General features: G+C 45.2%; 1 protein-coding gene across 1 annotated transcript in view; it reads left to right on the forward strand.

The window, feature by feature from the left end:
- The window catches only part of WDR97 (WD repeat domain 97), an 89,158-nt gene that overhangs the window by 50,353 nt on the left and 14,186 nt on the right, over positions 1 to 24,619 (forward strand). Inside the window, exons 20-28 of the mRNA XM_067467204.1 lie at positions 393 to 509; positions 745 to 867; positions 1,653 to 1,853; positions 7,780 to 7,901; positions 11,935 to 12,094; positions 13,550 to 13,648; positions 17,407 to 17,460; positions 19,612 to 19,704; positions 21,543 to 21,611. Of these exons, the coding sequence (XP_067323305.1) occupies positions 393 to 509; positions 745 to 867; positions 1,653 to 1,853; positions 7,780 to 7,901; positions 11,935 to 12,094; positions 13,550 to 13,648; positions 17,407 to 17,460; positions 19,612 to 19,704; positions 21,543 to 21,611 (1,038 nt within the window). The remainder of the gene's footprint in view (positions 1 to 392; positions 510 to 744; positions 868 to 1,652; positions 1,854 to 7,779; positions 7,902 to 11,934; positions 12,095 to 13,549; positions 13,649 to 17,406; positions 17,461 to 19,611; positions 19,705 to 21,542; positions 21,612 to 24,619) is intronic.

Here is a 24,619-nt window from a genome sequence, read left to right on the forward strand (position 1 = left end):
CATCTCACTAACTCCTTACCTCAATAAAACTTCTATATTTTACTTTACTATCTCAGTATTTACTTAATCTCCAAAACCTGCCAGCATTTTTACATTTTTCTGTATCAATAATATAAATGGTTCCAATTCTACCAAAAAATGTATCAGCCAACCTCTTCTTTCTCAAACAAGGCCAATGGGATGTTGGCTTGCATCAAGAGGAGTCTAGTGCCTAGATCCAAGGAAATCAGGTGACCCCTCTATCCTGCCTTGGTCAGACCACTTCACCTGGAATCACACTGTGTCCAATTCCAGCAGTGAAATGCCTGGGTTCAGCCTTGGTTGTCCTGCCACCAGTCAACGGCTGGAGCCACGACCTGCAAGAACTGTCCTTCCTCTGCTGTCTTTTCCAGGAGGGCCCCTTGGATAGAAGCTTCTTCTGGTCACCTCCTGAGGTCACTTCACCCCCGGTAGAACCTGAAGAACCACCAGTGCAGCCCCGCACACCAAAGTCCCTCAGCTTCAAAGAGGTGAGGAGGGGGTCACTTCCGAAGGGTGAGGATGGAAGGAATGGCCAAGGATGTGTGCAGACAGTGGGGTGTGGAACATCTCTGCATTTGGTTTACCTGGAAAGTGGTTTCCAGGTAAACCAGGGGATGCCTTTGGATTGCCTTGCCTCTCCCATAGAGTTTTTGTAGGTACTCCACACAAGCACAAGCTTTTCCTATGAAGTCTTGGCTTTGCCACCCCTCTCCTTTCTTTCAGAAGGCTCCTGCTGTTTTCCTGACGCAGCTGGATGAATCCCAATACAAAGACAGGCGGAAAGAGCCGCCGTTCTTTATTCAGCCGTTTTTGGAGCATGAGTGGTTCAAGGCACTTTTCCCAGAGGTGAGCGGACAGGGAACAAGGAGGGCTTGCGGTGACATCACAGGAGAGAACAAAAATCCATGGCTAAATCCATTAATCCTGTATTAATAGAAACACTGGGGTCAAATGGTGTAATCTATATAAATAAAAATGTAATGTTCTGTTGAAGGTTTTCATGGCCGGAATCACTGGGTTGTTGTAAGTTTTTCGGGCTGCCTGGCTATGTTCCAGAAGCATTCTCTCCTGACATTTCGCCTGCATCTATGGCAGGCATCCTCAGAGGTTGTGCTTGTCACAACCTCTGTGGATGCTTGCCACAGATGCAGGTGAAATGTCAGGAGAGAATGCTTCTAGAACATAGCCAGGCAGCCTGAAAAACCTACAACACAATGTAATGTTTGTTTGTGGGATTACCATAACTCAAAAACAAACCACTGGATGAATTGACACCAAATTTGGACACAAGACACCTATCAGGTCAACAAGTGACCATCACTCATACATCACTGAAAACACAGCAGAAGAGACTTAAAAGGCTAAAAACCAAAAAATACATTACATCGCATGCACAAAACTATATATATATATATATATATATATATATATATATGCAAACGCACATACAAGCTGTCCCCTGCCACACATTGCTGTGGCTCAGTCTGTGTATATGTGTTTTGTGTGGGTATATCTATGTATATATTGTTGTGTATCTATATATATATATAAAGAGAATACCCTTTGAGGTTGAGAGGAATACCGAACTTGATATGGCAGTAACTGAGGTTGTGTTTTTTCTTCTCTTCCAGGGCTTCCCTCCCGATATGACCGTCAATGAGTTCTTGACCATCCTGCTGAGCAGCCTGGTCAAGGTGGACTTTGGGACGAAGGCGGACTTGGTGAGTGCCATTGCCAGGCTGAGGGAGACACTGCAAGGCCAGATGAAGGATGTCATCTACAAAACGGTCCTCTATGTCCTGAACAAGGGAGAGGAGGATCCCTCCTCCATGGTGAGTGGCTCTCTCGCTATTTTTATTATTTATTTATTTCTCGCACTTCTACCCCACCCTTCCCAACCCCCGAGGGGGGACTCAGGGCGGCTTACAAAAGGCACAATTAGATGCCAACACAACAATAGGATAAAAATAAAACATATATAAACAGTAATTAAAACAATTAAAACAATCCATTATACATCATCATCCATAAAAACTAATCTAGTGCTCAACGTTTGCCAGCTCAGAGTCCGTAAATTCAATTCCACATTGTCAAATCCATCAATTCTAGTCATCGCTTGTCCTTTGTCTATTTGCCAGATTACCCAAATGCCTGGTCCCAAATCCATGTTTTTAATTTCCTTCTAAAAGAGAGGAGGGATGTCGGTGACCTAATTTCCCCAGGGAGTGAATTCCACAGGTGAGGGGCCACCACCGAGAAGACCCTACTCCTCGTCCCCACCAGTCTCACTTGTGATAGAGGTGCGGCCAAGAGCAGGGCCTCCCCAGAAGATCTTAAACTCCGAGGTGGGACGTAGAAGGAGATGCGTTCGGACAGATACGCTGGGCCGGAACTGTATAGGATTTTGTAGGTCAAAACCAGCACTTTGAATTGTGCTTGGAACTGGATCGGCAGCCAGTGGAGCTGACACAACAGGGGGGTGGTGTGCTCCCTGTATGACGCTCCGGTGAGTAATCTGGCTGCCGCCCGCTGGACTAATTGAAGTTTCCGAACAGTCTTCAAAGGCAACCCCATGTAGAGTGCATTGCAGTAGTCTATCCGGGATGTAACAAGAGCGTGGACCACCGTGGCCAGATCAGACTTCCCAAGGTACGGGCACAACTGGCGCACAAGTTTTAATTGTGCAAAAGCTCTCCCGGCCACCGACGAGACCTGGACTTCCAGGCTCAGCGATGAGTCCAGGATCACTCCCACTATCTCTCACTTTTGAATTGTGGAGTGTTTGTGTGTCTAAGAACTTGGACCTGTTAGGAATATTATGCTCAATCTATGAGCCTGGAAAGCTCTAAGTCAGTGGTTGTCAACCTTCCTAATGCCGTGACCCCTTAATGCAGTTTCTTGTGTTGTGTTGACAACCAACCATAAAATTATTTTTGTTGCTACTTCACAACTGTCATTTTACTACTGTGATGAATTGTAAAGTAAATATTTAATATGCACGATGTATTTTCATTGGCACAAATACCCGATACACCCAAATGGGAGTACTGGTGAGGTTGAGGGAGGATTGATTTTGTCATTTGGGAGTTGTAGTTGCTGGGATTTATAGTTCACCTACAATCAAAGAGAATTTTGAACTCCATCAGCAGTGGAATTGAGCCAAACTTGGCACACAGAACCCCCATGACCAACAGAAAATACTGGAAGGGTTTAGTGGGCATTGACTTTGAGTTTGGGAGTTGTAGTTCACCTACATCCAGAGAGCCCTGTGGACTCAAACAATGATGGATCGGGACTAAACTTGACAAGAAAACTCAAAATGCCCAAATGTGAATACTGGTGGAGTTTTGGAAAACAGACCTTGACATTTGGGAGTTGTAGTTGCTGGGATTTATAGTTCACCTACAATCAAAGAGCATTCTGAACTCCATCTGTGATGAAATTGAGCCAAACTTGGCACACACAACTCTCATGACCAACAGAAAATACTGGAAGGGTTCGGTGGGCATTGACCTTGAGTTTGGGAGTTGCAGTTCATCTACATTCAGGGAGAACTGTGGATTCAAACAATGATAGATCTGGACCAAACTTGGCATGAACACTCAATATGCACAAATGTGAATACTGGTGGAGTTTGGGGAAAACAGACCTTGACATTTGGGAGTTGTAGTTGTTGGGATTTATAGTTCACCTACAATCAAAGATTGTAGGTGAACTATACAATTCTGAACTCCACCTGTGATGGAATTGAGCCAAACTTGACACAAGGAACTCCCATGACCAACAGAAAATACTGTGTTATGTGATGGTCCTTGACGACCCCTCTGACACCCCCCTCACGACCCCCCCAGGGGTCCTGACCCCCAGGTTAAGAAACACTGCTCTAAGTGTCTCCTCGGTCATCTGGAGGCACCTGATTAGAACAGCTCAGACAGGCAAACAGCAGACTTTTTCGTTCCATCTCAGAACGGCTTTCTATCTTGAAGTTTCAGTAGCAAAAAGTCAAACAGCTCTGTACAAATACCCTGTTTCCCCAAAAATAAGACAGTGTCTTATATTAATTTTTGCTCCCAAAGGTGCGCTAGGGCTTATCTTCAGGGCATGTCTTATTTTTCCATTAAGAAGAATTCACATTTATTTTACACAGTTTTTAAGATTGGCTTTGACCCCATCTTTCAATCTCTTTCCCTATCCTCCAACATTCCATTTCATAGAATCATAGAATCAAAGAGTTGGAAGAGACCTCCTGGGCCATCATCCAGTCCAACCCCATTCTGCCAAGAAGCAGGAATGTTGCATTCAAATCACCCCTGACAGATGGCCATCCAGCCTCTGTTTAAAAGCTTCCAAAGAAGGAGCCTCCACCACACTCCGGGGCAGAGAGTTCCACTGCTGAACGGCTCTCACAGTCCGGAAGTTCTTCCTCGTGTTCAGATGGAATCTCCTCTCTTGTAGTTTGAAGCCATTGTTCCCTTGCGTCCTAGTCTCCAAGGAAGCAGAAAACAAGCTTGCTCCCTCCTCCTCCCTGTGGTTTTCCGTTCTTGAGTTCGGAGTAGAGCAACTGCTTTGGGAGACAGTGATCTTTGGACATCCGGACAACGTGGCTGGTCCAGTGGAGTTGATGGTGGAGGACCATCGCTTCACTGCTGGTGGTCTTTGCTTCTTCCAGCATGCTGACATTTGTCTGCCTGTCTTCCCAAGAGATTTGCAGGATTTTCCAGAGGCAGTGCTGATGGAATCGTTCCAGGAGTTGCATGTGATGTCTGTAGACAGTCCACGTTTTGCAGACATATAGCAGGGTTGGGAGGACAATAGCTTTATAAAGAAGCCCCTTGGTATCGCTATGGATGTCCCGGTCCTCAAACACTCTCTGCTTCATTTGGGAAAATGCTGCACTTGCAGAGCTCAGGAGGTGTTGTATTTCGTGTTGCTCCTAAGAGGTTGCAACGTACTTTATCTAAGTTGTTGTAAGGATCAATGTTGTTTGTGCTATAACTTTAAGTTGCTGTAAGGTTCAAGGCTGTTTGTGCTACAGCTGTTTCAGTTAATTGAAGAGTTAATTGAGAGTGTTATTTTCATGTGTATAAAGATAGCTACTGTGTGTTTAGTTCTTGGCCATTGTGCGTTTATGCTATTGTGCATCTATGCCTCTGTGCCGTTCTGCTTTGTGTAAGCCGGGGACTATGCTGCAGATGTCCTGCGAAGACACGGCCATGAGAAGAGGACAAGGATTCCTGCTTATCTCAGCTGAGTAGTGATCTCTCTCAGAAGATATTGTTTCATGTTACTTTTGTGGAAACAGTAATCCTGCTACTTTGTTTTTGTATGCTACAATATTTTCTTTTCTACTTTAAGCCGAAGTCTCGTGTGTTTTTCTTTTATGAGCCAATTCATCACACACACAGTTAACTGGGCTAGAGTCAATCTGCATGCTACTCATGCTAACGCATGACATTTCGGTGTCAATGTTGACTTTGGTGGAGAGGTGGCTGCCAAGGGAGTGGAAATAGTCCACATTTTCTAATGTTACACCATTAAGCTGTATTTCTGGCATTGGAGAAGGATTGGCTGGTGACTGCTGGAACAGCACTTTGGATTTCTCAATGTTCAAGGGCAGGCCGAGCTTCTCGTACGCTTCTGCGAAGGTGTTTAGTGTGGCTTGTAGGTCTTCTTCTGAATGAGCACAGATGACGTTGTCATCAGCATATTGGAGTTCTATTGCATCCTAGTCTCCAAAAGCTTGCTCCCTCCTCCCTAAAACTTCCCCTCACATATTGATCCAAGGATCCCATCATGCCTCCTCTCAGCCTTCTCTTCTTAAGGCTAAACATGCCCAGCTCTTTGTTGTGGCTCAGCAGCTGGAACCTCAGGAAGAGGATGATGGGTTTCAGATTCCTGAACATGTTCCTGTTGTTGATACAGACATTGTTGATGCTGAAGACGAGGAGTTCCAGTTTCCCATGACAAGGGATGTTGTTTTAGAAGAGATTTCTGATCTTAGTGAAACTTCACAGAGATCAGGAGGAGGTGAGCCAGCCTGCAAACTCTCAGCCTGCCGATTCCCAGTCCCAGGATAATGAGCTCTTCGACCTTGAAGGCTGGGCAGATTTAGATAGGGAGGATCGCTTGCAACTGAGGGTTCGCTGCAGTACAAGGCTTGCAAACAAGAGAGAGGTTAGAGGTCAAAGGAATGCTTTCATGCTGGGAAAGCATATTAAACAAGCTGGTTGAAGGCAACCTTTTGTCAGTGCAACTTCAGCCAACACCCTGATAACTTCTATGGATTGCCTCGGCTTTTGGGCTATGCTTTTGGCTTCTTGGGACTTTGATTTGGATCTTGGCTTTTTGGGACTCTGTCATGCTGCCATGGAATCTTGTTTGATCAAAGCTTATGGATTATGCTTCATGTTATTTGCCTTTGGAAACTCTGCCTTTGCATTTAAGACTCTGAACTTTTGCAACTTTACTTTTGTGTTTAAGACTTTGCCTTTACTTTAATAAACTACAAGATCTATAGCCTTGGTGTGTGTGGTGTTCTGAGCAAGGTGAATCTATCCTGAGTTGCGACACTCTTTATTTATTTATTTATTTATTTATTTTGCTTATATATCGCTGTTCTCAGCTCAGGGGCGACTCACAGCGGTGTACAACATAGGATCAAAAAAATACAAGACAGTATAAAAACAATTCACAATCCAGCATTATACAAAACATAGTCATTACTACGGAAACCATTCAGCGTCGTCTCATCGTCCAAACCACAATCCAGTATCATTTTCCATTGTTCCATTCCTATAGTCATTACCAATCATTGCACTTCTTGTTCGAATACCTTCTTGAACAACCAAGTCTTTAATTTCCTGCGGAATATCATCAGGGAAGGAGCCAGTCTAATGTCCGTGGGAAGAGTGTTCCACAGCCGAGGAGCCACCACCGAGAAGGCCCTATCTCTCGTCCCCGCCAGCCGTGCTTGGGATCGAGAGCAGGGCCTCCCTGGAAGATCTCAAAGTCCTGGTGGGCTCGTAGGTTGAGATGCGGTCGGATAGGTATCTTGGGCCGGAACCGTTTAGGGCTTTATAGGCCAATGCCAGCACCTTGAATTGAGCCCGGTAGCAGATTGGCAGCCAGTGGAGCTGGTACAACAAGGGGGTTGTATGCTCCCTGCGTCCTGCTCCTGTTAGTATCATGGCTGCCGCACGTTGGACCAATTGAAGCTTCCGGGCCGTCTTCAAGGGCAACCCCACGTAGAGAGCGTTGCAGTAGTCTAAACGGGATGTAACCAGAACGTGGACTACCGTGGCCAAGTCAGACTTCCCAAGGTACGGGCGCAGCTGGTCCTCATAGGGCTTGTTCACCAAACCTTTGATCCTTTGAGTTGCCCTCTTCCTCTGAACACATTCCAGGTTAGAGTCAACCTCGCCCTTCAGTTGTGGTGCCCAGAATGGGACACAGTGTGATTCTGGTTTGATCTGACCAAGGCAGAATAGAGCATGGGGAGCAGGACTTCCCTGGATCTAGACACTATGCTCCTATTGATGCAGGCCAACATCCCATTGACTTTTTTGCCGCCGCAACGCATTGTTGGCTCATGTTTAACTTGTCCACAAGGACTTCAAGACCTTTTTCACAGTTATATAGATTGAGGCATTTAAGTTCTCTCTTTTTTGAAAATTCACTAGATTTCTGTAATAATAAAAGAAAGAAATCAATGTGAAAGAGTTGGGGCTCATTTAAATTTAAACCCACATCAAATCCTAGGACCGGGACCAGAGGAAGTTCATCCTGTCTGCACTGCGGATGCTGCTGAACCTGGACAAGGACAAGGAGGAGCTGATGGTGGAGCTCATGACCTATTATGTCATCTCCCCTCCGGCCTTCAGGTGAGGGTAGTTGGAGGGAGGGACATGGGGCATTGGGGGGTGGGAGGGGTCAGACTTGGCCACGGTCATGGGTCATTTATTGCCTGTTTACTGCCTTTCTATCTTTATTGGTATTGATTCTTTCTAAAGTACAGAGCACTTGGTTCCCTAATCTGATAATGACCATAATTCTAACTTTATCCTATTCAGGGAAAATAAGTTGACCTGGAGCTAACCACATAGGTAAAATCAGGTTACATTGTAGGGTCCCTGGATTTGGTCTTTGGGGTTTTCAATCTCTTTTAGGAAATCTTTAGAGGTTCAGTTCTTGTGGGTTTTTTCGGGCTATATGGCCATGTTCTAGAGGCATTTCTCCTGACGTTTCACCTGCATCTATGGCAAGCATCCTCAGAGGTAGAGGTCTGTTGGAATTAGGACAATGGGTTTATATATCTGTGGAATGGCTGGGGTGGGGCAAGGAGCTCTTCCCTGCTGCAATTAGGTGTGAATGTTTAGCTAATCACCTTCATTAGCATTTGAAGGCCTGCCTGAACCTGGGAAAATCTGTTGCTGGGAGGTGTTAATCTGTGCCTGGTTTCTTCCTCTCTGTTGTTTAGCTGTTATAATTTTGGAGTTTTTTAATACTGGTAGCCAGATTTTGTTCATTTTCATGGTCTCTTCCTTTCTGTTGAAATTGTCCACATGCTTGTGGATTTCAATGGCTTCTCTGTGTAGTCTGACATGGTGGTTGTGAGAGTGGTCCAGCATTTCTGTGTTCTCAAATAATATGCTGTGTCCAGGCTGGTTCATCAGGTGCTCTGCTATGGCTGACTTCTCTGGTTGAAGTAGTCTGCAGTGCCTTTCATGTTCCTTGATGCGTGTCTGGGCATTGCTGCGTTTGGTGGTCCCTCTGTAGACTTGTCCACAGCTGCATGGTATACGGTAGACTCCTGCAGAGGTGAGAGGATCCCTTTTGTCCTTTGCTGAACGGAGCATTTGTTGGATTTTCTTGGTGGGTTTGTAGATTGTTTGTATGTTGTGTTTCCTCCTCAGCTTCCCTATGCGGTCAGTGGTTCCCTTGATGTCTGGCAAGAACACTTTTCCTCTGGGTGGACCTTCGTCTTGACTCTCGTGGCTTGTTCTCAGTTGTCTTGCAGCTCTTCTGAGGTCTGAGGTGGAGTGTCCATTGGCCTGGAGAGCCCAGTTGAGGTGGTTCAGTTCATCTTGGAGGAGGTGGGCTTCGCAGATTCTTTTTGCACGCTCTGGCAAGGCTTTAATGGTGCTTCTTTTTTGACTTGGGTGATGGTTGGAGTTTTGATGTAGATCTCTATCTGTGTGTGTGGGTTTTCTGTAGACGGTGTGACCCAATTGTTGATCTGGTTTGCGGATGACTAGGACATCTAGAAAAGGCAGTCTTCCTTCCTTTTCTTTTTCCATAGTGAGCTGGATGTTTGGGTGGATGCTGTTAAGATGGTCCAGGAACCTGTTGAGTTCTTCATCTCCATGGCTCCAAATGGTGAAGGTGTCATCCACATATCTGAACCATATCGTGGGCTTTTTGGTTGCTGTCTCCAGGGCTTGTTCTTCAAAGTGTTCCATGTAGAAGTTAGCTATGACTGGGCTGAGAGGGCTCCCCAGAGCTACTCCATCTTTCTGTTCGTAGAATTCATTGTCCCACTGAAAGTAACTGGTGGTGAGGCAATGGTGAAACAGCGCCGTGATGTCTTCTGGGAACCTCTGGTTGATGAGTGCCATGGTGTCTGCTACCGGGACCATGGTAAATAGAGATACCACATCGAAGCTGATCAGTTTGTCGTTTGTATTTAGAGGTTGCTGCCTCAATATTTATTTATTTATTTATTTACTGTCCTTGTATACCGCCGTTTCTCAGCCTAACTGGCGACTCAACGCGGTTTACAACAAAGTATGCAGTGCACAGTATACAATTAAAACCATAAAAAAACATAATACACAATATTACACGAAATCACAAAATCACAATCCAATACATCTCCTAACTAAAATCGTGGTCCAATTGCATCATCCATATTACCAATCCGTAATCAACACATTCATTGCACCGAATTAACCAAATGCCTGTTTGAACATCCAAGTTTTTAGTCTTCTTCGAAATACCATCAGCGAGGAGGCTGATCTTACCTCCATGGGAAGGGCGTTCCAGAGGCGAGGGGCCACCACAGAAAAGGCCCTGTCTCTCGTTCCTGCCAGCCGCACTTGTGAAGCCGGCGGGATAGAGAGCAGGGACTCCCCAGAAGATCTTAGGGTCCTGGTGGGCTGATAGGTTGAGATACGTTCGGATAGATAAGTTGGGCCAGAACCGTTTAGGGCTTTAAAGGCCAACGCCAGCACTTTGAATTGAGCCCGGTAGCAAATCGGCAGCCAGTGGAGCTGGTGCAGCAGAGGAGTTGTGTGCTCCCTGCGCTCCGCTCCTGTTAGTATCATGGCTGCCGAACGTTGGACTAATTGGAGCTTCCGAGCCGTCTTCAAAGGCAACCCCACGTAGAGAGCGTTGCAGTAGTCTAGACGGGATGTAACCAGAGCGTGGACTACCGTGGCCAAGTCAGACTTCCCAAGGTACGGGCGCAGTTGGCACACAAGTTTTAACTGTGCGAATGCTCCCCTGGTCACCGCCGAAACCTGGGGCTCCAGGCTCAGCGATGAGTCCAGGATCACACCCAAACTGCGAACCTGCGTCTTCAGGGGGAGCGCAACCCCATCCAGCACAGGCTGTAACCCTATACCCTGTTTGGCCTTGTGACTGACCAGGAGTACCTCTGTCTTGTCTGGATTCAATTTCAATTTGTTCGCCCCCATCCAGACCGTCACAGCGGCCAAGCACCGGTTCAGGACCTGAACAGCCTCCTTAGTAGCAGGTGGAAAGGAGTGACAGAGTTGAACATCATCTGCATACAAATGACATCACACCCCGAAACTCCGGATGATATATCATGTTGAATCCCCATTGATCAAATCTGGATGCTGTATTTCTTGTGACACACCTGTAATAGAAAAGGCTCATTTAAAAAGTAAAAAGATTACTCCAGCAAGTGATTGTTGGATCTGACAACTTCTACAAAGTTACAGGATTTATAGGTTGGACATTCCAACATGTTGGACGCATTAACCCAGGCATGAACCAACTTTGGCCCTTCAGGTGTTCTGGACTTCAACTCCCACAATTCTTAACAGCTTACCGGCTGTTAGGAATTATGGGAGTTGAAGTCCAAAACACCTGGAGGGCTGAAGTTAGCCCATGCCTACTCTCAATGCAATGTGTTTCCAACCTTAGGTTCTTGTGGGTTTTTTCAGGCTATAGGGCCATGTTCTAGAGGCATTTCTCCTGACGTTTCGCCTGCATCTATGGCAAGCATCCTCAGAGGTAGTGAGGTCTGTTGGAATTAGGAAAATGGGTTTATATATCTGTGGAATGGCTGGGGTGGGGCAAAGAGTTCTTCTCTGCTGGAGCTAGGTGTGAATGTTTCAACTGACCACCTTCATTAGCATTTGAAGGCCTGGCTGAGCCTGGGAAAATCTTTTGTTGAGAGGTGTTAAGATGTGCCTGGTTGTTTCCTCTCTGCTGTTTTTCTGTTGTAATTTTAGAGTTGTTTCATACTGGGAGCCAGATTTTGTTCATTTTCATGGTCTCCTCCTTTCTGTTGAAATTGTCCACATGCTTCTTGTGGATTTCAGTGGCTTCTCTGTGTCGCCTGACATGGTGGTTGTTGGTGTGGTCCAGCACTTCTGTGTTCTCAAATAATATGCTGTGTCCAGGCTGGTTCACTACCTCTGAGGATGCTTGCCATAGATGCAGGCGAAACGTCAGGAGAAAATGCCTCTAGAACATGGCCCTATAGCCCAAAAAAACCCACAAGAACCTCGTGATTCCAGCCATGAAAGCCTTCGACAACACATTGTCTCCAACCTTGGTTTGCATGGTTTTCTTTCCATGAGGGGTGGTTCCTTCCAAGCTTGCAGTCCCTATCCCCTATGAAATGACTCCCCAGCCTCTTCTTGCTCTCTCCGTGTTTCCCAGGGTTGCCGTGAAGGACCTGATCCAGGACGTGGGGGTGCAGGACCCACACAACTACTTCTTCAAGGAGATGGAGTCCTGGCCGGTGAAAGAGGGCGACACCAGGGCGTCTGTGCGGAGGATGAGCGGCCAATGGTTGACGGCACGGATGCAGGAGCTCAAGGTGCGCCTTCCACCCTTTCTCCTCCAAGGACCCCAAATACATGTAGATGGGAGCGAGGTCCCGGTCTTCCCCAAGGTGCAAAATTGAACATGTGCAAGAAGAGAAAGCATCCTTTCCCTCAAGGATATGCCTTGAAGATTTATAGTTTTCAAATCCCTGAACTGCTGCAAGCTGGATAGCAAGTTTCCCAAAAGCAAGCTAGATACAGCAGAGTCCTTTCACAGGACAAACTGGAATGTTGTAGGTTTTTTGGGCTATATAGCCATGTTCTAGAAGCATTCTCTCCTGACGGTTCACCTACATCTATGGCAGGCATCCTCAGAGGTGTGACCTCACAACCTCTGAAGATGCCTGCCATAGATGCAGCCGAAACATCTACATGTTCATCAAACAATGCAAGCTGTTTATGGTGATTGTGTTGATGTGAGTACTGTCCGTCGTTGGTGAGTAAGTTTAAAGATGTTGAGGTGGGAACATCTGACTTGCGTGACAAACAAAGAGTTGGACGTCCTGTGACAGCAACCACTGAGTTTCAAAAGCAAAAGGTTGACAGATTGATTCAGGAGGATTGTCGTATCACTCAGAGAGAAATTTCAAGCATAATTGGCATTTCACAAGAATGTGTGGGTCACATTATTGCTTGTTTGGCTATCGGAAGATCTGTGCACGATGGGTACACAGCAGAACTTCAGAGACTGGATCTCACCACCGTACGACATCCTCCATACAGTCCAGATTTAGCACCGTCTGACTTCCATCTGTTCCTGATAGTGAAAGAAGATCTGCGGAGACATCATGATTCTTCCGATGAAGATGTTAAGAGAACTGTGAGATGCCAGTTGTGGAAACAGAGTGTCGACTTCTTCCGTGACAGCTTCAGAAAACTTGTTCGTTGTTGGCCGAAATGTATCCAATTGTCTGGTGATTATGTGGGAAAGCAGATAGTGGTAGTTGAAGAGCACTTTCTAAGGATTATTTCTTCAAGTCATGTCCTGGTCAAGTTTTGCTTTTAGTCTTGGGGATTTTACCATGAACTCAAGTTTTGTATTGTTCTTTGATTCTTGGATCACTTTAGTGGATGTTTTATTCTTTGTCTTTGGATTATCTAACCTCGTGAGTTTACCCTACTCCTTGGATTTATATTCACATTTTAACCTTTGCATTGGAGTTTTATCTCTGGTATTTCTGTTTGATTTATTGAAATATTCCCCTCCAAACCCAAGTAACGAAGGTGGAGGCATTACTTTTCATTCAACCCTTGTAGTTATATAGTCTACTTCTTTCTCTGTAAAGTACCTAATTCACTCTGTCTCCCTGGAAATGGATTAAAAGAATATTGTCACCTCATGACACAGAGGTGACTGCATGCAAAGTCACCCCCAATTATGAAGCTCTGCTGGCAAACCCGACGGCCTCTGCCGTCTGAATCTAACCGAGTGCCTTCTCTCCTCCCAGGACCACCGGAATTCCCTCTTGAAGCAAGAGGCTCTGCTCGAATGGGGGTCTTCCTCTGAGCTCTTCGAGGAGAGCACCCAGCAGCCAAGCAGAGGAAAGGTAAGTCCAGACGACAGCTATTGCCTGTTGGCCACGGGGTGGGCCTTTTTCGGGTCTCCCCTCATTCTGCTTACTGCCTTTCCCCCCAAGGAGCCCCCCATTTCTGAGACCCCAGGTTCCGGATCACTCCTCCCTGGTTAGCAGATCTCCAGGCAATTAATATATTCCAAGTAGAGCATCAGTTTATACATAGCCATTGCAATGTACAGCTAATATTTGTTTATCATGTCAGGAGCAAACCAGACAGTTGTATTGCATTTTTTAACAAACAAACAAACAAAACACAAAGTTTGCAAGCTTGGTATTCTATTAAATGTTCTTTGACCGGTAGCTGACCACTTGGAGTGCCTCTGGTGTCACTGTGAGAATGTCCTCCATTGTGCATGTGGCAGGGCTCAGGTTGCATTGCAACAGGTGGTCAGTGGTTGGCTCTTCTCCACACTCGCATGTCGTGGATTCCACTTTGTGGCCCCATTTCTGAAGGTTGGCTTTGCATCTTGTGGCGCCAGAGAGCAGTCTGTTCAGCGCCTTACAAGTCGCCCAGCTTTCTGTCTGCCCAGGAGGGAGTCTCTCATTGATTGAGGTTCTGTGTTTGAGCCTGCCAGTTTTGGACTCTTGCTTGCTGAGGTGCTCCAGCGAGTGTCTCTGTAGATCTTAGAAAACTATTTCTAGATTTAAGTCGTTGACGTGCTGGCTGATACGCAAACAGGGGATGGGCTGGAGATGTCTCTGCCTTGGTCCTTTCACTATTGTCTACTACTTCCCGGTGGATGTCAGGTGGTGCAATACCGGCTAGACAGTGTAATTTCCCCAGTGGTGTAGGGCGCAGACACCCCGTGATAATGCGGCATGTCTCATTAAGAGCCACATCTAAAAAAATACAGTGGCCAAATATTTCTAGTTTCAGAAACGAGGGGAATCTGTTGAATCTGCAGAAAATACAAAGGGTTGGTGTATTCGTTGAGCACCACACTTGACCGCTCTGTACCATATAGTCAACCAGAGTAATTGAGGAAACATGCACACTCTCACAAACCTTTACTCTCTTGGGTTGTTGTAGGTTTTTCAGGCTGTCTGGCCATCTTCTAGAAACATTCTCTCCTGATGTTTCACCTGCATATGTAGCAAGCATCCACAGAGGTTGTGAGGTCTGTTGGAATCTAGGATATTTGGGTTTATATATCTGTGGAATAAGGTCCAGAGTGGGAGAGAGAAAGAACTCTTGTCTGTTGGAGCTAGGAGTGAATGTTTCACTTGGCCACCTTGATTAGCGTTTGATGGCCTGACAGTTTTTAGGTGTAGCTTCTTACTACCTGGGAAATTTCCTTGTGGAGAGATGACCAGGTGTTCCTGATTGTTTCCTGGCTGGAGTTCCCCTGTGTTTGAGTGTTGTTCCTTATTTACTGTTATAATTTTACAGTTTTTTAATACTGGTAGCCAGATTTTGTTCATTTTCCTGGTTTCCTCCTTTCTGTTGAGATTGTCCACATGCTTCTTGTGGATTTCAGTGGCTTCTCTGTGTAGTCTGACATGGTGGTTGTTGGTGTGGTTGAGCATTTCTGTGTTCCCAAATAATATGCTGTGTCCAGGTGGGTTCCTCAGGTGCTCTGCTATGGCTGACTTCTCTGGTTGGAGTAGTCTGCAGTGCCTTTCCTGGGCAATGCGGCTGTGTTTGGTGGTCCCTCTGTAGACTTCTTGTCCACATCTGCATGGTATCTGGTAGGCTCCTGCAGAGGTGAGAGGATCCCTCTTGTCCTTTGCTGAACGTAGCATTGGTTGGATTTTCTTGGTGGGTCTGGAGATAGTTTGTATGTTGTGTTTCCTCATCAGCTTCCCTCTGCGGTCAGGGGTTCCCTTGATGTCTGGCAAGAACCATTTCCCTCTTGGTGGGTCTTGGTCTTGACTCTCGTGGCTTCTTCTCGGTGGTCTTGCAGCTCTTCTGATGTCTGAGGTGGAGTCTCCTTTGGCCTGAATAGCCCAGTTGAGGTGGTTCCGTTCATCTTGGAGGAGGTGGGCTTCGCAAATCCTTTTTTGCATGGTCTGCCAGGGCTTTAACATTCACACCTAGCTGCAACAGACAAGAGTTCTTTCTCCCACCCTGGACCTTCCACAGATGTTGTTGTTCATTCGTTCAGTCGTCTCCGACTCTTCGTGACCTCATGGACCAACCTTTCTGTACAATTTTCCTTCCTCCCATCTCTTTCAGATCATCCTGATCTTTTCCTTCACCTCTTACTCACTTCTCTTCACCTGGTGCTTGGTGAATTCCTTCACTCTGATGCCGAGCATCTTCCCCCCCCCCCCCCCAAGTATTTGTAGTTCGCCAAGGGCCGGACAATGGATTCTGCTGCTTCCTGACCCAGCGCACATAACTGGGTTCCTGTCTCCTCTTTGTGAACTCTCTGACTGCACTGGACTATGGACTCTGCTACTACCCAACCCAGCGCCCATAACTGGGCTTCTGCCTTTTTCTTATTGACTCTCTGCTTCATGAACTGAACTGTTTGCCACATCCCTGGCCATGAACTTCCTTCTGGTGCTTGCCTTGAAATGCAAGCAGCCTCAGTTTCCACGCACCTTTGCCAAAGGACTATGAGATCTCCAGTTTGCGTTATAATAAAGATCCAATATTGTAATAAACTTTCGCTGGGGATGGGGGAGGGATTGTCTCATGAAATATAAGATATATGAAATCTATGTAATGGAATATTGTATGAAATGTACTCTGGTCCCCCTCCCTGCTTCTCCTCTTTGACCCATGCCCCAAAAGGAAGGTGACCCGAGGATTACTGTAACAGGGAGGAAATCCTTTGTCCTCCCGAAACGGTCCATATTTACATTTGCATGGGCCCGTGAGTGATTGATTCCTTCTCGAACTTACTTTCAGAGCAGACAGTAAGATGAGAGGAGGGTCAACAGAAACTTAGGAAGAACAGACTGATTGATTCATTTTTAGGTATTTTGTTGATCCCCCTTTTTGAGGTCCAAATGCCACCGAAAGCTTCTTTTCATACTTCCTCCCAAATCCCATCACAGACCAGGAAACTTATTGTTCCCCTATCGGACACCCCGCCAGGTGAGGACAAAAGCCTCACATTCCCCTTAAGGCTGTCATTTCCTCAGTCTTTGCCAAGCTTCGTCCCGCCTCCTGGCTGCCGATTGGTCCATCTTCAGAGGCACTAGGAAGGCACTGATTGGCCTCCCAGAGGCAGCGGAGCCCGCTGATTGGTCCAGAGGCGAGGCATGCTGCCAAGCCTCCTCCCAGCTGTTCTGCGGCCAGCCAATCAGCACGAAGCCGGCTGACAGGGGGCGGGCGGGATTTTTGAAACTGTTTTCCTTTGTCTGTGTACTATAAAAATGCTTGGAAATTCTGTAAAACCATGCTTGCAGTGGAATGATTCCTGTAATGCATCTGATCTCAGCTGAATCACAATAAACCTCGATTGCTGAAAAGAAACTTCTTCCACTTGGATGAGGCATTATTATTTATAATATTTTTACTTTTTGGATTGGCTCTCGCTGGCCTCACCAAGGGACCCAGAGCCCTTTAGGCGCGGTCCTCGGGTCTCTCTCTCTCTCAAGGGGACCCCGCTAAAAGCAGCTCGATATCAACTCCTCACTCTCTTCTTCCCTTTCTGTAACCCACTCTTAAACTCCCTTCTTGTAAAATTCACTCTTCAAATCTTAGCTCCATCACTATTGAAATTAATCCTGAATGTGATTCATTGCATCACAGACTGTTACTCTCTCTGACCCAGGTGGACCTCCAAGAGTGGCCAGAGAGGATGTTCTCCCCCGAGAGCTACGAAGAGGTAAGGGGTCAACCGAGGAATCCCAATAAGGCAGGGAATCATAGAATCATGGGTCATCCAGTCCAACCCCATTCTGCCATCTATCTATTTGCTCATTAACTTCTGCAGGTGCCGAGTTGTTTTCAAGCCCCAAATCCTGGGAACTCTCTAGTAGCAATTCAGGGATTACACCTCATGGGCCATCCAGTCCAACCTCATTCTGCCAAGAAGCAGGAAAATCACATTCAAAGCACCCCCGACAGATGGCCATCCAGCCTCTGTTTAAAAGCCTCCATAGAAGGAGCCTCCATAACACTCCGAGGCAGAGAGTTCCACTGCTGAACAGCTCTCCCAGCCAGGACGTTCTTCCTCATGTTCAGGTGGAATCTCCTTTCTTGTAGTTTGAAGCCATTGCTCCATTGCGTCCTAGTCTCCAGGGAAGCAGAAAACAAGCTTGCTTTCTCCTCCCCATGACTTCCCCTCACATATTTATATATGTTTATCATGTCTCCTCCAGGTTTTCTCTTCTTCAGGTTAGATATGTCCATCTCTTTATGCCATTCATAGAATCATAGAATCATAGAATCATAGAATCATAGAATCATAGAATCATAGAATCATAGAATCATAGAATCATAGAATCAAGAGTTGGAAGAGACCTCCTGGGCCATCCAGTCCAACCCTATTCTGCCAAGAAGCAGGAATGTTGCATTCAAATCACCCCTGACAGATGGCCATCCAGCCTCTGCTTAAAAGCTTCCAAAGAAGGAGCCTCCACCACACTCCGGGGCAGAGAGTTCCACTGCTGAACAGCTCTCCCAGCCAGGAAGTTCTTCCTCATGTTCAGGTGGAATCTCCTTTCCTGTAGTTTGAAGCCATTGCTCCATTGCGTCCTAGTCTCCAGGGAAGCAGAAAGGAAGCTTGCTCTCTCCTCCCCATGACTTCCCCTCACATATTTATACATGGTTATCATGTCTCCTCCCAGTCTTCTCTTCTTCAGGCTAGACATGTCCAGCTCTTTAAGCCACTCTTCATAGGGCTTGTTCTCCAGACCCTTGATCATTTTAGTCTCTCCTCTCTGGACACATTCCAGCTCCGACTCAACTTCTCCCTTCAATTGCTGTACCCAGAAATGGACACAGTGTGGTCTAAGCAAGGAAGAAGAGATCATGGGGAGCATGACATCCCTGGATCTAGACCAGTGATTTTCAACCTTCCTAATGCCGCAACCCCTTAATACAGTTCCTCATGTTGTGGTGACCCCCAACCATAACTCTAACATTATGAATCACCATGTAAATAATGATCTGCAGGATGTATTTTCATTCACTGGAGCAAATTTGGCACAAATACCCGGTATGCCCAAATTTGAATACTGGTGGGGTTGGCGGGGGGGGGGGGGGGATTGATTTTGTCATTTGGGAGTTGTAGTTGCTGGGATTTATAGTTAACATGTAAACAAAGAGCATTCTGAACCTCACCAACAATGGAATTGAACCAAAGTTGGCACACAGAACTCCCATGACCAACAGAAAATACTGGAAGGGTTTGGTGGGCATTGACCTTGAGTTTGGGAGTTGTAGTTAGCCTACATCCAGAGAGCACTGTGGGCTCAAACAATGATGGATCTGGACCAAATTTGGCACAGATACTCAATATGCCCAAATGTGAACACTGGTGGGGTTTGGGGAAAATAGACTTTGACATTTGGGAGTTGTAGATACTGGGATTTATAGTTCACCTATAATCAAGGAGCGTTCTGAACCCCACCAATGATAGAATTGGGCCAAACTTCCCACACAGAACCCCCATGACCAACAAAAAATACTGTGTTTTCTGATGGTCTTTGGCGACCCCTCTGACACCCCTTTGTGACCCCCTTAGGGGTCCCGACCCCCAGGTTGAGAAACACAGATCTAGACACTAGACTCCTATCAATGCAGGCCAAGTTCTGCCCTATCAGACATCCTGTTGCTTTGGTATTGGAGTGCCATCAGGATGCCTAGGGCTTTACAGGGTGCAACAGGCCATGTCCTTGTCCCAAAGAACTCAACTTCTAAGGTTTTACAGAGGAAAGAGGGTCTACCACCAAAACCCCTTTTCTGTGAGGATGTTTCTAATTTATGAAAAGGCATTATAACTTGTCTGGCACATTGTCTCTTTTTATCCCAGGAGGAGGAAGAGGAGGAGGAGGAGAGTGATGGAGTCACGGACCAAGCGGAAGGGTCAGAGACAGAACAGGAAGTCTCTGAAAGCTATGAAAAGGTATGTGAGGACTAACAGAAAAATCTGAGCCATGGCTTGGTTGCTCTCTTTCCTTCAAGGGGTTCCAACTATTGCACTCCAGGACAGGAAAAGCCCTCTGACTTTAAACACCACACGTTGAATAGGAAAACAATCCTTTTATTGGAGATCATTAAAAAGCAGCAAAGTAAAAAGCACTTTAAAGAAATGGGTAAATCCAATTAGGTAAGAAGATAAGCAGGAACAAAATACTTCAGTTCAGCAAAGTCCATGAAAAAAAAAAGTCCACACTTCTCCAATATAATCCAGAAAACCAGGAAAAATTAATCCAAGGCATGAGTATGTAGTTATAAAATCCAAGAATCAAAACCATGAAACAAGAAATACTGAAGCATGAGTTTTCCAAGCTACGCTTCCATGAAACAAGGACAAGAACTTAACTTGATTCCAAACGATGTTTCATCTGGCATTTCCCGTACTTGGGACTTTTATCCCCTCATTAAGCCTATCCCAAGCACTCAGAAATTGGATTCGCTTTAATTGAGGTTCCCTTATCTTTTTCTGTCGAAGCCTGGCAGAATGCCGAAGCCACTGTTTGGCTTGTCTGTTTTGACTAATTTCCTGCCGTCTATCTATTTGCTCGTTAACTTCTGCAGGTGCCGAGTTGTTTTCAAGCCCCAAATCCCAGGAACTCTCTGGTAGCAATTCAGGGAGTACACCATCATTCCCACACCCTTCATTCTCTGCTTCAATATCATTGACTAAACCATTGCCATCTTGAAACTCATTGACATCACTCCCCACATCCAAAGCACCCTGAAATCAGGGAAATCAGTCCCCTGTTGCTTCTGATGTGGGGGATGCTGGGCCTGACTCTGAAGTGCAAGATGGAGACACTTTGGTCAATGAGTTTCATGCAGACGCTGACAGAGAGGCTTCGGTGCAAAGGGCAGATTCTCATGAGAATGTTTCTGTCTAGCCTTGGGAGGAAGGTTTACTCCCTCCGTCTGTGAGCCCTTCAGATTCTAGTTTGGAAAACAGTCTGACACCTGGTAAAGTTAATGAGGAGTCAGATAAGCAGAGTAACCGGCCGGACATTAGCCAGAATCGACAAGAGGCCCAAAGTTTACGTAGATCCGAAAGAATTCATCAATTAAAGTCAAAGACTAGGGGAAAACGAAACTAGTTCTTGGGATTTAAGGTTTGCCTTTAGAAAATCTTGTCAGATCAGGCATCATTTGGAAACCTAGCACAAACCTCATGGAATTCCTGTTCAAGTGATCTCGTCTTCATGGTTTTTTTCTAGCCTTTCAACTTGACTAGCAGCGGCTGGTCTGTATTTGCTTCTTGGTGGATTCCTGTTTGGATTATCGGTGCCTTGAAATATTATTTCATGCTTTTTGAACATTGCTTTTGAATGCTACATTTGGATGCTGTGTCTTCTTCCTGCCTTTAAATGCCTTATTGTTTTTTGGAATTTTATCTATCTTTACAAGCATTTATTTCTAATGGCTTTTTTGCTAAGCTTTAATAAAATGGATTGTTCCTTCACTCAACGTGTGGTGTGTTTATAGTCAGAGGGGCCATTTCCTGTTCTGGAGTGCAACAGTACCTCATTTTTCTACTTGAGAGATGCAATTGTCTTTTGGGCTGCAAAGGTCAACAACAAGCTACTCAAATTGGTTGGGAGCTCACTCCGACCCCAGCGGGTTTCAAACTCATGACCTTCCGGTCAGTAGTGATCTTAATGCAGCTGACTCCCAGCCAGCTGCGACTCAGTCCCGGTGCAGGCCCTTCTGACTTGAGAAAGCAATGAGAGGACTGGGCCGTCATTGGACTTCTTCTCTCGTTTGCTGCAGGTTGAGATGAGTGATGACACAATCGAGAAGAAGCTGCCAAGGAAGAGACGCCCCTCTGAGAGAGAGAAGGTATAAATAAAGATTATTATTATTATTATTGGAGCCTCCGGTGGTGCAGTGGGTTAAAGCCTTGTGCTGGCAGGACTGAAGACCGACAGGTCGCAGGTTCGAATCCCGGGAGAGGCGAATGAGCTCCCTCTATCGGCTCCAGCTCCTCGTGTGGGGACATGAGAGAAGCCTCCCACAAGGATGATAAAACATCAGAAATCATCCAGGCGTCCCCTGGGCAACGTCCTTGCAGACGGCCAATTCTCTCACAACAGGAGCAGTTACTCCTGACACGACAAAAAAAATATTATTATTATTATTATTATTAAAATACTACATAAACCATTAAAATGCTACATAAATCAATGGCGAGATGCACCCTTAAAACACTACATAAAATACTATATGAACTAGCTCTTGCATAGTTAAAAACAAAGTAAAACCAAGCAAATTCAGTATTGCTAAAATTTACGCAAGAAACACTTTGGATATAAACAACCATACTATTATTAGTTTAAAATACTCCCTGAATAGTCAACGGCAATATACATTACTAGATAGGAAAGTTAACACAGGGCCTGTCTAACTAACTTCCAGTAAACATTTTGTCTCTTTCCTTGCTCACAGAAGAAGACAAAATGTAGGACTCTGAGTGTGCTGGTACGGCTGTACCAGGAGCTCCTGTCCTATGACTGTTTTGCAGTCATAGGACAGGCCTCCTGTCCATCATAATTAAGCTTTGGTTCCTCCCCTTGTTCTGGGCTCTGGGAGGGAAAGGAGCCATTTTTTGGGCAGTCTCACACAGGGAAGCTAAGCTATAGGACGTAGACTAGCTCGTCCCGTAGAAAAGCTTCCTTTCTCAATAACAGTCCAGGGAAAAAAGAGCATCCAGGGAAAATAACATCCGGGGATACAGAAGCAGAAATTCCAGGAGAAAGGTCCCAAAAGCTCTGGCTGAGAACTCACAGCCTCTCAGCCTCACAGCATCAGAGGGAACAGCCCTGAAGTTTTCTAAGCATTCTCAAAGGGAGAACAGCATTACAGATTCACAGAACTCCAGCTGAAATATCTTCAAGCCTCGGCTGGTAGGTCTACTTGATACCCAGACGCATTTGGAATTGGTAGTAGGACCCACACCGATGAGGCATAGATAGTAAACAGCCTGGGAGAGGTTAAAAAGGGTTTTTCCTACAGAGAAAGTTCAGTTAATCAAAGTCAGGTACCAGTCCATTGAGGACTAGACTAAGAAAGCCTTGAAGTGTTGTTTGAACCATTGAAGATTTGTTGTTTGTTCCATAATAAAGACTTTGTTGCATCATCAAAGACTCTAAAGACCATCACTTCAGAAAAATCCCTGAGAACCTCTCTTTGAGGCACCCCTGGCTTCCCGCTGGGCTTAAAGTATACGTCCTATAGAAAAATACAGCTGTGACAGGCCCAGCGCGCGAAGGAACACTGAGCATTGCCATGTGCTCAGGCACTTTGTATAGAATCATAGAATCATAGAATCAAAGAGTTGGAAGAGACCTCATGGGCCATCCAGTCCATAGAAAGAGGTGTGTCCCTGACAAGCAAGGTGATAGGAAGAGAGAATAGAGTGACAGGCAGACAAAGCGGCCAATGGGGGAAGAGCTTTCCCTGCCAGCCTAAGTCCTTGATGAGGACTACAAACTTGTGTAGGATAGTGCTTGAGCTCCAACACCGCTGCCTGGCAGTGAAAAGCCATATGTATGAAGTAGGGCTGGGTAACCACGGAAAAATTTGTTTCTAAACTCGATTCGTTTCCAGGGGGCGCTAGCGTTTCCAAATTCTAAATACTTCCGAAATTTCGTTAATTTCGAATCGATTCGTTAATGGCGGATGCGATTGCACAATATGCTAAAAAAACCTCCAAATGGGACAGGGGGAACTTCTGAAGCTTCCCTCTCCCTCTGTTGTTGACTGTTGGTGTGATAAAACAAACAACAACTATATTATATTATATTATATTATATATATTATATTATTATATATTATTATATTATATTATTATAATATTATTATATTATATATTATTATATTATATTATTATATTATTATTATATTATATTATTGTATATTATATTATTATAATATATTGCATTATATATTATATATTATTATATTGTACTAGCTGTGCCCTGCCACGCGTTGCTGTGGCCTATAGTAAAACTTATCAAAGTTGAGGTAGATATCTGGACTATTATGAAAGAGAGGTCCCTACCTATTCCTTCCCCCTTTTCCTCCCCTTTCTCTCCTTTCTTCCTTCTCTACCTCTTTCTTTCTTTCCTTCTTTCACTACTTGGTTTCATCCTTCTCTCTTTCCTTCATTCCCTCCCCCTTTCTTCCTTTGCCTTTCTTCCCTCCCTGTTTGCTTCCTTCTTTCACTTTTTATTTCCTTTTATTTCACCACCATCATAACAATAACAATTTTTTAAGTTTTGTTTTGCTGTTTTGTGAGTGTGTTGTTGTGTTGTTTTTCATTTTGAGTAGATATGTTTGTACCTTGTGGGCTTTGTTATGGGCATGGGAATTTTGGTTAAGTTTTGTTGGGGGGGGGTTGAGTTTTGTTGTTTTGCCGTTTTGTGAGTGTGTTGTTGTGTTGTTTTTCATTTTGAGTAGATATGTTTGTATCTTGTGGGTTGTGTTATGGGCATGGGAATTTTGGTTAAGTTTCGTTGGTTTTTTTTAGTTTTGTTGTTTTGCCATTTTGTGAGTGTGTTGTTGTGTTGTTTTTCATTTTGAGTAGATATGTTTGTACCTTGTGGGTTTTGTTATGGGCATGGGAATTTTGGTTAAGTTTCGTTGGGGGGGGTTGAGTTTTGTTGTTTTGCCGTTTTGTGAGTGTGTTGTGGTGTTGTTTTTCATTTTGAGTAGATATGTTTGTACCTTGTGGGCTTTGTTATGGGCATGGGAATTTTGGTTAAGTTTCGTTGGGGGGGGTTGAGTTTTGTTGTTTTGCCGTTTTGTGAGTGTGTTGTTGTGTTGTTTTTCATTTTGGGTAGATATGT

This window comes from Anolis sagrei, chromosome 4 (genome assembly GCF_037176765.1).
Source record: "Anolis sagrei isolate rAnoSag1 chromosome 4, rAnoSag1.mat, whole genome shotgun sequence".
Taxonomy (NCBI): Eukaryota; Metazoa; Chordata; class Lepidosauria; order Squamata; family Dactyloidae; genus Anolis; species Anolis sagrei.